This window comes from Lithobates pipiens, unplaced genomic scaffold (genome assembly GCF_037356315.1).
Source record: "Lithobates pipiens isolate NorthernLeopardFrog02 unplaced genomic scaffold, aLitPip1_a1.2 Scaffold_35, whole genome shotgun sequence".
Taxonomy (NCBI): domain Eukaryota; kingdom Metazoa; phylum Chordata; class Amphibia; order Anura; family Ranidae; genus Lithobates; species Lithobates pipiens.
This window is the reverse complement of record NW_027507811.1, coordinates 17651344-17666277: the sequence shown is the minus strand read 5'-3', so window position 1 is coordinate 17666277 and position 14934 is coordinate 17651344. Positions and strand designations below refer to the sequence as shown.

The window sequence follows — 14934 nt, the reverse complement described above, 5'->3', positions numbered from 1 at the left end:
ATGGCTCTATATTTAGGATGTATCCAGTCTATAAACCAGAGGCTCTGGATGGACACTCATAAGCCACTTATTATGTTTGGTACTATTAGGTACACCTTGCTAGTATCGGTTTTGGACCCCCTTTTGCCTTCAGAACTGCCTTAAAGTGGATGTAAACCCGATTCTTGAATTTTGAGCTCCGCACATATCTGCAGTGTTTTCTTATCTCTCTTCAAAGTACTAAGTCCCGTGGCTTACTCCTACTCCGTTCTTGGGGAGGGTGCTATAAATAGAGTAGCAGAGAGCTAAACTCTCCACAGGACAGCTCTGAGAGTCTCTGCCTATGTGAAGTGGAGCTGTGGGACTTCCCTCCAATCAGCTGTCTTGGCCCACACTTCACTTCCAGTGTTGAATAGGAAGAAGAAATCTCGAACATGATGTGAACTTTCTAAAGAATATATAAAGCTGAAGACAGCAGCTATACATGTAAAACGTATGTAGGGAGATTTGTTTCATCCCTGTGCATTATCTGAGGCGGTCCACTTCACTGGATACATCAAAGTCTCTTAAATCCCCTTTCTTCCCCATTCTGATGCTCAGTTTGAACTTCAGCAAGTCGTTTTCACCATGTCTAGATGCCTAAATGCATTGAGTTGCTGCCATGTGATTGGCTGATTAGCAATTTTTGTTACCAAGCAATTGAACAGGTGTACCTAATAAAGTGTATGTCAGAGCTATATAAATGTGTAATAATAGTGTGTGACTGCAGTGAGATCTGATGTGAGTCTCTGAGGTGAGGTGACTGTGATCCCACCCTGTGATTGGTTCCTGTGAAGAGAGTGCAGCCTATTGCAGTGGAGAGGTCTGAGATGAGTCTCTGTGGAGAGCAGAATCTGCCCGTTGACTGTGATCCCGCCCTGTCATTGTTTTTTTTGTGGAGAAAGTGCCACCAATCACAGGGCTGGAGGTCTAAGTTGAGTGAGAGCAGAATCTGCCCAGTAACTGCGATCCCGTCCTGTGATTAGTTTCTGTGGAGAAAGTGCCACCAATCGCAGTGGAGAGGTCCAAGGTGAGTGAGAGCATAATCTGCCCAGTGACTGGGATACTGCCTTGTGATTGGTTAGTGTGGAGGGAGTGCAGCCAATGATAGTGGAGGAGGTGTGAAGCGGGAACTCTGAGGTGACGGCTCTGAGGTGTCCGGCTCTCCTCTGCTCTTCTATGACTGAATTCTGCATTTTGTTTTGGTGACAGAAGTGACGGTGGAATGGATTCTGTTTTCTGTCACAGGAAATGTAAAGGTAAAATAATATTAGTCACATTTTTATATCCTCTATATGTATATCGAGTATCGGCTGGAGATAAAAGACATCACAGTGCCCTACTGTGGGAGGACGGACATGATAGGATTCCAGGAATGTCTTCTCTCTACTTCTTCACAAACTAGAAATTTTCTGTCTGCATGTGACACCACTTCCTGTCTGTGTGTGACACCACTTCCTGCTGTGTGTGACACCACTTCCTGCCTTCCACATAATAGAGAAGAAATGACCAGCTATTGCACAGTGTGAGTATGTGCAACCTCCAATATAATGGAAAATGTAATACTTACCTTTCCGTAATTTTTCTTTTCCTGGTGCCTATCCATAGTTGGTTGCTCCACCCCCGGCCAACCCACAGGACCATTATAACTCTTTAAAAGAGAGCGACGCCTCCCTCGCCCCCATTCTCATAACTAAACTCAATTTAGCCACAAGAATAAGAACAAGGGAGGGGAATATGCTGCCATGGATAGGCGCCTTCATGGCAGCATACGCATGGTAAATAACTCGCTAACAGGGAGGGAATGCTGAAGAAAACTGAATTTTTAATTGATCTAATTTTTAGTTATCTCAGGGGAGACCTTTACCAAGGCTGCCCATGAAGATGAAATCCCTCTTGCTGAGTGCTCATTCACTTTCTGAGGAACACAATCCATCCCGCTATTGTGCGCCATGATCCTGTGTGGCTTTGAGGACAGAAAAGAGAATGGGGCGTGGGGGGGGGGGGGGGTGTCGCTCTCTTTTATAGAGTTATAATGGTCCTGCTGGTTGGCAGGGGGTGGATCAACCAACCATGCGTATGCCGCCATGAAGGCACCAGTAAAGTGTATTTCCAATGCTGCTAAGAGTAAACAAATCCCTTCCCGGTAATCACCCTACATTGTAAAAAAAAAAAAAAACAGAAAAAAAAAAACAGAGACTCTGTTTGCGACCGCTGGAGGGGGGGTGTTGGCAAGGAACTCTGTATACGTAAAATGTACTCAAGATGTGATCCTCACTGTGACATCCTCCTCACCTCAGTACCACAAGTGAACACTTACCACTTGGTAATGGCCCTCAATGCCTGAACAGCATAGAATATCAGTGATGGCGAACCTTGGCACCCCAGATGTTTTGGAACTACATTTTCCATGATGCTCATCTACACCGCAGAGTGCATGACCATCATGGGAAATGTAGTTCCAAAACATCTGGGGTGCCAAGGTTCGCCACCACTGGCATAGATGATGTATTACCATGATTATTTGATGGATTGTAATATGTATGTCTGTTTTTCCTGGTATCGGCTATGGGGCAGAGGTTGCGCTGCCTCTGCAACTCTCTCAGTAGTGGAATTGAATGAGATGTGTGCTGAGTTGGGCAGGAATTGGTTAATGGGCAAAGAGCGTCACAGGATAAAGTTTGTTTGCTCTTACCACTAATCCACATCTGTCAAAAACAAGGCTCATGTCTCTGCAATTGGCAGCAGAGAGGGGGACAGAGCTCCTCCACCAGATCCTGTGCTTCTCCGTACAGCCGCAAAGAGGCTCACCTCTACCCCAACCCCCCCATCTCAGCACTTCAGCAGCAGAGGACAGAACTCCTCCTACAGATCCTGCGCCTCTCTGTCCAGTTGCAGCACTCCCTTATCTCCGCCTCCTCTGGCCTCAGCATTCAGCAGACTCCAGTCCTCCTCTGGTCCTACTCCAGATCCTGCACATTCTGATTCTCAGCTCTGCCCCCAGCTTCTTTCTGTCAGCAACACAAGGTAAGGGGGGCACTGTGATGTAAGGGACATGGAGGACTTATGGTTCCTTGACTTCGAATGCAGGGGGGGAGTGTTCTGGACATCTTTTAATTATGAGTGTAGCCAGGGGTTTGCTACTGTAGTCATTATAGTTGAACAGTTCATTGTTGTTTGCAAATGAGTTTGGCTCCCCCTAGTGACTGCTGGACTCTGTTAGAATTTTTCCTTACTGTAGCAGGTACCTCTCCAGGCTAATTGAATCCATGCGGGAGAGAGCTGCCTGCTAGCAGCTGCGTGGGCTTTTTCACCCCCCTTCCTCTTTTCTCACACACACAGAGACACACAGAACTGCTTGCTCTGTAGCCTCCCTATTGGGAGAGACTGACAGCCAATCACCAGTAAACAGCAGCAGAGAAGTGTGGGATATGAAGTCTAAACACAAGGCAAGCTGATTGACTGTTTAAGGGACTGGACTGCAAATCCCAGGCTGCGCTGCTCAGGAGGATTGTGGAAGAGACTATAAAAGACTGGGAGGGACTAGGCCAAAGAGCCTTGTTCCTGCATCTCATGAGGAGATCAACCCCTCTGTTGCTGCGTGTAAGGGGGATTGCGGCCTACCAAGAGGCACACAGTCTGCAGCCCAGCCCAGAGGAACAGAACTTGCATGCTCCACCAAGACGCCCTGCAGCCGTGGGTTCAGGGGAGAAGCAGTTTCGATAGCTCAAAGACAGGACATCATCGTGACACATCTGGAGCCAGGAGAGTCGATTGCTCTGTGGAGGCCTGCTGATTGCGTATAGGATTGGTGAGAGAACTTTGCCCAGGAACTGAATGCTGTGTACAGGCACCTATTATCTGGAACACAAAGAGGAGTGCTACATCACAGCACCAGCTACTTACATTCTTCCTCATCACTCTGCTATATTGAGAGACCTTTATCCACAGAGCTTATACATGCCGGTGAAGAGAATAAATGCAAAGCTTTGCTCCACGGTTGTTTAACCACTTGCTTACTGGGCACTTAAACACCCTTCCTGACCAGACCAATTTTCAGCTTTTGGTGCTCTCACACTTTGAATGACAATTACTCAGTCATGTAACACTGTACCCAAATGAATTTTGTGTCCTTTTTTTCCCACAAATAGAGCTTTCTTTTGGTGGTATTTGATCACCTCTGGGGTTTTTATTTTTTGCGCTATAAATGAAAAAAGACCGAAAATTTTGAAAAAAAACGCATATTTCTTTGTTTCTGTGATAAAATTTTGCAAATTATAATTTTTTTTTCATAAATTTTGGCCACAATTTATACTGCTACATATCTTTGGTAAAAATAACCCAAATTAGTGGATATTATTTGGTCTTTGTGAAAGTTAGAGAGTCTACAAGCTGTAGTGCGAATCGCACAAAATTGATCACACCTGATGTACTGGTGGCCTATCTCATTTCTTGCGACCCGAACAAGTCAGGAAAGTACAAATACCCCCCAAATGACCCCTTTTTTGAAAGTAGACAAGGTATTTACTAAGATGCATGGTGAGGTTTTTGATGTTGTCATCTTTTTCCCACAATTCTTTGCAAAATGAAGATTTTTTTTTTCTCACAAAATTTTCAATGTAATAGGTTATTTCTCTCACATGGCATGTGTATACCACAAATGACACCCCAAAATACGTTCTGCTACTCCTTCTGAGTATTACGATACCAAATGTGTGAGACTTTTACACAGCCTGGCCACATACAGAGGCCCAATATTGAAATAGCACCAACAGGCGTTCTAGGAGCATAAATTACACATTTCATTTCTCAACCACCTATTACATTTTTGAAGGCCCTGGAGCACCAGAACAATGGAAATGCCCACAAAGTGACCCCATTTTGGAAAGCTAACACCCCAACGTATAATCTATGAGGCATAATGAGTCGTTTGAATGGTTCATTTTTTTTCCAGAAGTTTTGGGAAAATGTGGAAAAAAATGAAAACGCATTTTTTTTACGCAAAGTTGTCCATTTATAAGATATTTCCAACACATAGCATGTACATAGCAAAAATGAAACCCCAAAATACGTTCTACTACTCCTCCTGAGTATAATGATACCAAATGTGTGAGACTTTTACACAGCCTGGTCACATACAGAGGCCCAATATTGAAATAGCACCATCAGGCGTTCTAGGAGCATAAATTACACATCTTATTTCTCAACCACCTATTACAGTTTTGAAGGCCCTGGAGCACCAGGACAATGGAAATGCCCACAAAGTGACCCCACGTGGCACTGACAACACGTGGCACTGACGACACGTGGCACTGGAGGCAGATGGCGCTGACAAATGGGGCTGACAGATGTCGCTGACCGATGGCACTGGGGCTGGCACTGGCAGATGGTGCTGGCTATTTGCTCTGGCTAATTGCTCTGGCAAATGGGGCTGGCAGATGGCACTGCGGCTGGCAGATGGCACTGGCAGGTGGCACTGGCGCTGACGGCACTGGGGCTGACGGATGGCACTGGTGCTGGCAGGTGGCACTGGTGCTGGCAGGTGGCACTGGCACTGGCGGCACTGGGGCTGACGGATGGCGCTAGCAGGTGGCACTGGCACTGGCGGCACTGGGGCTGACGGATGGCGCTGGCAGGTGGCACTGGTGCTGGCAGGTGGCACTGGGGCTGATGGATGGCGCTGGCAGGTGGCACTGGTGCTGGCAGGTGGCACTGGCAGGTGGCACTGGCGCTGGCGGAACTGGGGCTGACGGCAGGCACTGTCGCTGGCAGGTGGCACTGGCGCTGGCAGGTGGCACTGGCGCTGGCAGGTGGCACTACTGGCAGATGGCACTGGGGCTGACAGATGGCACTGGGGATGACTTACAGATCGCTCTCCCTCCTCACACGCTGTCTCTGTGTGAGGAGGGAGAGACACGGCAATGGGAGATGATCTCATATGTTTACATATGAGATCATCTCCCATTGGCAGCTGCGATTGCGCTGTGAACGGCCGCTTTGATTGGCCGTTCACGGCGATCTGTATTTGCCTGTCTCCGGGAGACACGACGAATACAAAACTTCCGCGATGCGCGCCCCCGGCGGTGCGCATTGCGGAAGTAAACACAAGACCGTCCAGGGACGGCCAGGCGAAGGAACCCGCCTGCTCTACGGCCGTCATTCGGCTATAGGGTGGGCGGGAGGTGGTTAAAATCACTTCTTTGTGTGTATTGGAAGTATTATAGGCCGGCCTGGGATTCCCCTTTAGCCATAGCATTTAAAACACATCAATAGTGTGTTTGGGGGAGCCTATTTAATCAGTGTATATTGTTATTTACCCTTTTATTTGCTGCATAGTGTTACTGACTGAGAACTGCCTGCTGGGAGGAGTGATAAAAAGGAGAGGTGCAGCCTGTTTTCAACCTCTCTGGACGCCATTCAACACCTGCCAGCAGAAGGTCTATGTGTGACCAGGAGTGAGAGACTGCGGCCTATACAGTGGAGAGACGGATTGCCTCCCTCTGAGGGATCTTGGAGGATGGCCCTGCTATTCTAGCCTGTGCTTCAGAGCAACTGGATGCCACCTGCACTTCAGTCTATCAGAAGTTAGAGCACGGCGTGGTGGCACCATCTTCACCAGATGGAGACACCAGGAGGGGATTCCGGATGGAGCCTAACAGCCATTGGAGTCTATTGTGGTGAGAGGGCATCTGCCCATTCCAGTAGAGATTACAGTATTGCTGAGTGAGTTCTTTCTACAGCGTGCTGGTGAGACTTGTAGTTCCACAGAGGTGAATCCACTTCTTCACGGGCATCATACAGTTGGACTTTGGGGCCTTGTCTTTCTCCCCTGCGCTGTAAGGTCAGTACTGTATTGCACTCACATGTGAAGAGGAATGGTGATATCTTTTCAGTTAAGCAATCCTCAGCACATCTTTTGTTCTACAGTCATTTCTTTCCTTAAATCTCCGTGGATTACAAATTACAACAATATACTGCAGTTTAACCATTAGGCTAGCTGAAGAAATCTGGAGTTTAAAGAACTTTCACCACCTTCTTATTTTACTAAGCTTTGCTGCTCTACTCACAAGTTGATCTCTGAATTATAGCCTAGGGGGAGCCATTTGTGTATATGCTTAATTTTACACTGTGTTACTGAAGGTAAAAGATTACAGGTGATACACGAAAAATTAGAATATTGTGCAAAAGTTCATTTATTTCACTAATGCAACTTAAAAGGTGAAACTAATATATGAGACAGCCATAATCATCACAATTATGACAAATCACGGCTTGAACTATCTTGCTTTGCATATAATGAGTATATCTCATATATTAATTTCACCTTTTAAGTTGCATTAGTGAAATAAATTAACTTTTGTACAATATTTAATTTTTTGAGTATCACCTGTATACTCTGCATTTAGTATAGACTAGATATTCAGTGTAGACTCTATATTCAGTCACTACAGGCAGTGTAGTATATATATAACACAGTGTATTAAGTGGTTAAGGGGAACCATGAGCCTGGTATGGATTTTAAGGGGAACCCTGCGTCAAATTTATTCCATAAAGTGGCTTGGGGTTCCCCCAATATCCATACCAGACCCTTATTCGAGAAAGCAGCCTGGCAGGCCAAGAAAATGGAGGTTGACAAGCAAGCGCCCACCCCCCCACCTGAACCATACCAGGCCATTTGCCCTCAACAGGGGAAGGGTGCTTTGGGGTCCCTCCAAGCACCTTGTCCCCATGTTGATTGTTCTCAACAAGAGACAAATTGCTTACTGGTTGAACAGACAGTGGGGTTTACAGAAGGCAGTGACCCATCAGGCTGGGAGGGTGGGAAATGGCTCCGGTGAGAAGCAGTGCAGTGGACCATGTTTAAGATGACAGCCACGGATAATGTTGAAGCTTCTATGGCAATATCTGAGTGGATTGCAACAAGGGTGCCAGGAACCATGAATCAGACTGAGACAGGAAATGCAGTAGAAAAAAAAATCACACCTTTAATGTAAAAGAAGAAAATAGTACAGATCGGGAAAATAATAAAAACACAAGCCAGGGTTCGGAAGCCAAAACTGGTAATCAGGAAGCCAGAGATCAGCGTAGTCGGAAGCCAAAGATCAGGAACCAGAAGGGACATCAGCCAGGCAAAGTCTTTAACAGGAACTCAGCAGAGACACTCAGGATATGTTAAATAAGGTGAAGGCATGAAAGACATGAACAAGGCAGTTTAAATAGCCAGACGGGGCTGGCTGTAGGCTGGACTGATGAGGCAGGTAATGGTAACCAGCTGAGCCACTGTGGAAACCATGAGTGGCTGGTAATTAACCGACAGCTGAGCAGCCTTGAGCACTGAGAAGAGCTTCTAGAAGCCCAGCCCTGACAAAGGGAAGGTCTGCCTGAGAAAGAATGGGAGGATGTACTGGCCCCTTTCCTGACTGCAGATCCTCAACTGGTGAATTGTGATTTGGTCTCAGAGTCACCATGGGACTATACTAGGGTTGTCACCTCATCCCTTTAAACCTGAACACATATGAATTACACAGGTTCTGAGGCTGATTTAATGCAAATAAGGCACCAAGTGAGTTTAATTACCTCCTTAATCAGCCACAGAACATGTGTCATTAATATGTGTTCCGTTTTAAAGGGATGAGGTGACAACCCTAGATTATACATTGGTAAAGGCAGAAATACTAGTCAGGCTGGGAGTGAGTGTTGCTTTGAGGGCGAGCCGAAGTTCATGGCTGGGGCTTTGACAGGGCTAAGCCTGCCTGTGTGCAGCTGTATCATCTAATGCAGGGGGGTCTCCAAACTTTTCAAATAAAGGACCAGTTTTATTGTCCTACAGACTTTAGGGGGCCGAATTGTGGCCGGCAGGAACAGTTCCCAGGCCCGGCATCAGTGAGAATAAATATGAGCTCGGGGGCTGGTGGTCAATAGGAGGAGGAGTACTGCCCCTATTAGTAGGAGGAATAGAATCCTATGATTGGTATTGGTGGAAGAAATAGTACCTCATTGTTGGTGTCAGTGGAACAGCCCCCCAAGAGCTGGAGAAAGGCTAGCAAAGGGCCATATTTGCCCCTAGGGCTGTTGTTTGTAGGCACCTGTTCCAGAAGGTCAGGACTCTGTGCAGGCCAGTCAAGTTCCTCCACCCCAAACTTGCTCATCCATGTCTTTATGGAGCTTGGTTTGTGCACTGGTCCAAATCATTTGGTGGAGCGGGGGATTATGGTGTTTGGTTGTTTTTCATGGGTTTTGCTTGGCCCCTTAGTTCCCGTGAAGGAAAACTCTTAAGACATCAGCCTACCAAGACATTTTGGACAATTTCATGCTCCCAACGTTATGGGAACAGTTTGGGGATGGCCCCTTCCTGTTCCAACAAGACTGCCGACCAGTGCGCAAAACAAGGTTCAAAAAGACATGTATGAGCGAGTTTGGGGTGGAGGAACTTGTCTGGCCTGTGCAGAGTCCTGACCTAGACCCAATAGAACACCTTTGGGATGAATTAGAGCGGAGACTGTGAGCCAGGCCTTTTCACCCAACATCAGTGCCTGACCTCACAAATGCTCTTCTGGAAGAATGGTCAAACATTCCCATAGACACTCCTAAACCTTGTGGACGGCCTTCCCAGAAGAGTAGAAGCTGTTATAGCTGCAAAGGGAGGGCCAACTCAATATTGAACAGACATCCACCAGCCTCTCTGACCAGCTGCTTAATAAACAAGTACCCGCCCTCTACTATTAACCCGCTCCTAAACCTGCACCAGGCTGACTCGTCTACAACAGAGCTCTTCATACTATGACCCTCCAGATGTTCAGGAACTACAATTCCCACCATGCCTAGTCATGTCTGTGAATGTCAGAGTATTACAATGCCTCATGGGACGTGTAGTTCTGCAACAGCTGGAGGGCCGAAGTGTGGAGATCCCTGATCTACAACATCAATAAGGAAGCTCACTCCTATGAATTCTCTGGTGTTGCAAAAGGTTTCCTTTCCGAGTGAAAGATTTTCCGCACTCTGAACATGAATAAGGACGCTCATCTGTGTGAATTCTCAGATGTTTACCAAGGTCTGCTTTGTCAGTGAAAGATTTCCCACACTCTGAACATGAATAAGGGCGCTCACCTGTGTGAATTCTAAGATGTCTATCAAGAGGTCCTTTATGATTGAAAGATTTCCCACACTCTGAACACGAATAAGGACGCTCACCTGTGTGAATTCTCTGATGTTCCAAAAGATAATTTTTCCTAATAAAAGATTTCCTACACTGAATATGTTTATGGACGATCACCTGTGTGAATTCTCTGATGTTTAACAAGGTCTCCTTTCTGAATGAAAGATTTCCCACAGTCTGAACATGAATAAGGACGCTCACCTGTATGAATTCTCAGATGTTTACCAAGGTCTGCTTTGTCAGTGAAAGATTTCCCACACTCTGAACATAAATAAGGACGCTCACCTGTGTGAATTCTCTGGTGCCGAATAAGATTTTCATTCCGAGTGAAAGATTTCCCGCACTCTAAACATGAATAAGGACGCTCACCTCTGTGAATTCTCAGATGTTTACCAAGGTCTGCTTTGGCAGTGAAAGATTTCCCACACTCTGAACATAAATAAGGACGCTCGCCTGTATGAATTCTCTGATGTGTAACAAAGTTTCTTTTGTCAGTGAAATATTTCCCGCAGTCTGAACATGAATAACAACGCTCACCTGTGTGAATTCTAAGATGTCTATCAAGAGGTCCTTTATGATTGAAAGATTTGCCGCACTCTGAACATGAATGAGGACTCTCACCTGTGTGAATTATAAGATGTCTATCAAGAGGTCCTTTATGATTGAAAGATTTCCCGCACTCTGAACACGAATAAGGACGCTCACCTGTGTGAATTCTCTGGTGCTGAATAAGTTTTCCTTTCCTAGTGAAAGATTTCCCGCACTCTGAACATGAATAAGGACGCTCACCTGTGTGAATTCTCTGGTGCTGAATAAGATTTCTTTTCCGAGGGAAAGATTTCCCGCACTCTGAACATGAGCAGGGACGCTCACCAGTGTGGGTTCTCTGGTGCTGAATAAGATTTCCTTTCTGAGTGAAAGATTTCCCGCACTCTGAACATGAATAAGGATGTTCCCCTGTGTGAATTCTCTGGTGCTGAATAAGATTTCCTTTCTGAGGGAATGATTTCCCGCACTCTGAACATGAATAAGGATGTCCCCCTGTGTGAATTCTCTGGTGCTGAATAAGATTTCCTTTCTGAGGGAATGATTTCCCGCACTCTGAACATGAATAGGGAAGGTTACCCATGTGATATTTCTGATGTCGCAAAAGGTTATGTTTCTGAGCGAAAGATTTCCCGCACTCTGAACATGAATAAGGACGTTCTCCTGTGTGAATTCTCTGGTGCTGAATAAGATTTCCTTTCTGAGTGAACGATTTCCCGCACTCTGAACATGAATAGGGAAGGTCACCCATGTGATATTTCTGATGTCGCAAAAGGCTATGTTTCCGAGTGAAAGATTTCCCGCACTCTGAACATGAGAATAGATTGTCACCTCGGTGATCTCCTTCATGGGGTGAGGAAGTTTCCTCGGGATTAGAAGGATCTGTTGATGGATCTGCAGTGTGAGATCTTACATGGATATTTCCAATCATAGTATGTGATTGATGAGAAGATTCCCCCTGATCAGAGGGATCCATTGATGTCTCCGGACAGGAAGGTCTGTGATGTATATTTTGTGTATTTGGATTTCCTCCTGGAGGATCCTGTGTGATGACATTATCTTCTGACTTACAATCAGCAGATAATAGAAGACGTCTCTCCGAGGAATTCCTGACATCACATCCATCTGTTGGGAAAAAATAGAATAAATCTCAGTAGATGACAAATAAGTGGAGTTTTGGCTCCTCCTCCCCGTCGGTGGAATAAGTGGAAATGCCGATCTCACAGCTGGGCTCCTGTTCTCCCTCCAAAATCAACCAGAAAAGTCTTCACAACGAGTCCATATATCATCTGCTAATTCTATAATAATAAATAGCTATGACTGAGGCTTCATTATCCAAAACGCGTTAGTGGATTGTTACTACATCGGATTGGCCAGATTTTATATTATGAAGAGTTTGCAGATCATATATGGACTCCAAAAAAAAAAAGTCACTTTGGTCTAACAGTCACTTTCACAGAGCTCTGGCATGGAACCGGGTACAACTGTAACATCAAAATATGGAAAAAATAATCTTCCTCCAAGATTTACAATGCTGGTGTCCTGGGGTGGCTCCATCCCTCCCCCATCAGTGTGGAGACAACCTAAGCTGTTAGTGCAATGCTTTATTAAAGGGTTAGATCACCTCTACAGAAGAACTGTAAAGCTGAACTAACACCAGATCCCTCCTGGACCCCGCTTTACATGTGATGGGTCTGACCAATCAGAATGCATCTGGTCCATCCTGGTAGCTCAGTATGGAGAAGACAGAGCAGTGGGGTATTTCATATCCCCTGACCATTGGAGTAGTGAGAGAGTCCTGATAGTAGAGGATGGCTGACGGTAAAGTACAGTGAGGACCGGGGGTGGGGGTGGGGGGGTGAAGGGGGTCCGGTGTTAGGTCACCTTTACAGTTTTTCTGTATTAGGAAAACAAACCCTTTAATGTGACTTTAGGGGTCTGTGTGACCAGTGATGTCTCATCCGCCTTCCATTGAAGGTAATGAAGTACATATTGTGCTCCATTTGCTTTTTCCCCTCAACCACAGCAACCCGGGAAAGTGACAGCCGGACTCGGAAGTGATGTCCCCCACATACAGTGTATCTGGAAAGTATTCACAGCGCTTCACTTTTTCCACATTTTGTTATTATGTTACAGCCTTATTTCAAAATGGATTCAATTAATTATTTTCCTCAAAATTCTACAAACAATCCCCCATAAAGGCAACATGAAAGAAATTTGTTTGAAATCTTTACAGATTTATTAAAAATAAAGAATGAAAAAAAAATCCCATGTACATAAGTATCACAGCCTTTGCTCAATACTTTGGGCATCATCATGTTATGCCCTTTGGTACTGCTAATAAACAACTCTTTTTTAATACAATATTGACACATTTTTTTCACCCTGCTGCCTAAAAACCCCACTTTGGGGAAGCTTTCTCCCTTATAGCTGTGGGGGGATGAGCTGATTGAGGAAGTAAAACAGAGTTAGAAGTAGGATAGGCTTCTTTAAAGAGAAGGGTTTTCAGGGATCGTCTAAAGATGGATGGATTAGGGGACAGTCGGACAGATTGGGGTAGGGAGTTCCAAAGGATGGGAGAAGCTCTGCAGAAATCCTGTAGGCGAGCATGGGAGGAGGTGACAAGGGAGCTACAGAGCAGGAGGTCTTGGGAGGACCAAAGAGAGCGGCTTGGTTGGTATTTTGGGACTAGGTTAGTGATGTACCTGGGGGCAGAGTTATGGATGGCTTTGTAAATTATTGTTAGTACTTTGAATTTTATTCATTGGGTGAGTGGAAGCCAGTGGAGGGATTGGCGGAGAGGGGTGGAGGACACTAAATGGTTGGTAAGGTGGATGAGTCTTGCAGCGGCATTCATTATGGACTGAAGGGGGGGATAGTCTATGTAAAGGTAATCCAATGAGGAGGGTGTTGCAGTAGTCAAGGTGAGAGATGACCAGGGAGTGAGTTAGAAGCTTGGTGGTGTCATTAGTTAAAAAGGGGCGTATTCTGGAAATTTTTTCGGAGGCTAATGCCGTGTACACACGATCAGCCTATCCGGCGGACTTAGTCTGGCGGACAAATAAAACACAACACACAAGGGTTAAAAATAATTTATTGCACAGCTCCGGGGGTCTTTTTCCATCTTGGGGGGTCTTCTCGCCAGACTCCTCCGCTATCTTCTGCTAGCTCTTTAACTAGCGGAGGAGCCCGGCTTTCTTCTTCGTCGCCTGGGGGTCTTCTTCCAACTTCGGGGGTCCCCCTCTTTGGTACTTCTTGCCGGGCCTCCGCGCCTTCTTCCAGCTCTTTTACCGGCGGTGGCCCGGTCTTCTGTCGCCACTGTCTTCGCCACCTTCTGTTATTCTGTTCTTCTCTTCTTGAGCTGTTGACTCGTCGCTGTCTCTGGCCGCAATGACAGGGACGTGCCGTGCGGCAACTTATATAGGGACATCGCCGGGTGATGTGCCCACCCATTATGATGTCACAGTCCCAGAGGATGCTGGGACTGTGACATCATAATGGGCGGGGACATCACCCGGCGATGTCCCTATATAAGTTGCCGCACGGCACGTCCCTCTCATTGCGGCCAGAGACAGCGGCGAGTCAACAGCTCAAGAAGAAGAAGAAAAGGCGGTGGCGGCGATAGAAGACCGGGCCACCGCTTGTAAAAGAGCTGGAAGAAGGCGCGGAGGCCCGGCAAGAAGAACTGAAGAGGGGGGCAGGACCCCCGAAGTGGGAAGAAGACCCCAGGGCAGCAACGAAGAAGAAAGCCGGGCTCCTCCGCTAGTAAAAGAGCTAGCAGAAGATAGCAGAGGAGTCCAGCGAGAAGACCCCCCAAGATGGAAGAAGACCCCCGGAGCTGTGCAATAAATAATTTTTAACCCTTGTGTGTTGTGTTTTTTTTTTATTTTTTGTTCACAGGTGAATGGGTAGGGGTACATTGTACTCCATACTCATTCACAAAGGGTGGGGGCCGGGATCCGGGGGCCCCCTTATTAAAGGGGGCTCCCGGATTCCGATAAGCCCCCCGCCCGCAGACCCCGACAACCAACGCCCAGGGTTGTTGGGAAGAGGCCCTTGTCCTCATCAACATGGGGACAAGGTGCTTTGGGGTGGGGGGGCGCTCACTCATCCCCACCCTCTTTCCTGACCGGCCGGGTAGCGTGCTCGGATTAGGGGCTGATCTGGACCTAGGGGGATCCCCATGCCGTTTTTTCGGCGTAGGGCTTCCCCTT

The 14934-nt window shown here is 46.5% G+C and overlaps 1 protein-coding gene across 1 annotated transcript in view; it reads right to left on the bottom strand.

Annotated features, from left to right (window-relative positions):
* Nucleotides 1–7978: 7978 nt before the first annotated feature.
* LOC143955176 (uncharacterized) overlaps nucleotides 7979–14934 on the bottom strand; it is a 79640-nt gene continuing 72684 nt past the window's right edge. The window contains 2 exon segments of the mRNA XM_077465268.1: nucleotides 7979–10268; nucleotides 10270–11845. Coding sequence (XP_077321394.1) covers nucleotides 9941–10268; nucleotides 10270–11845 — 1904 coding nt within the window. The 3' untranslated portion in view covers nucleotides 7979–9940.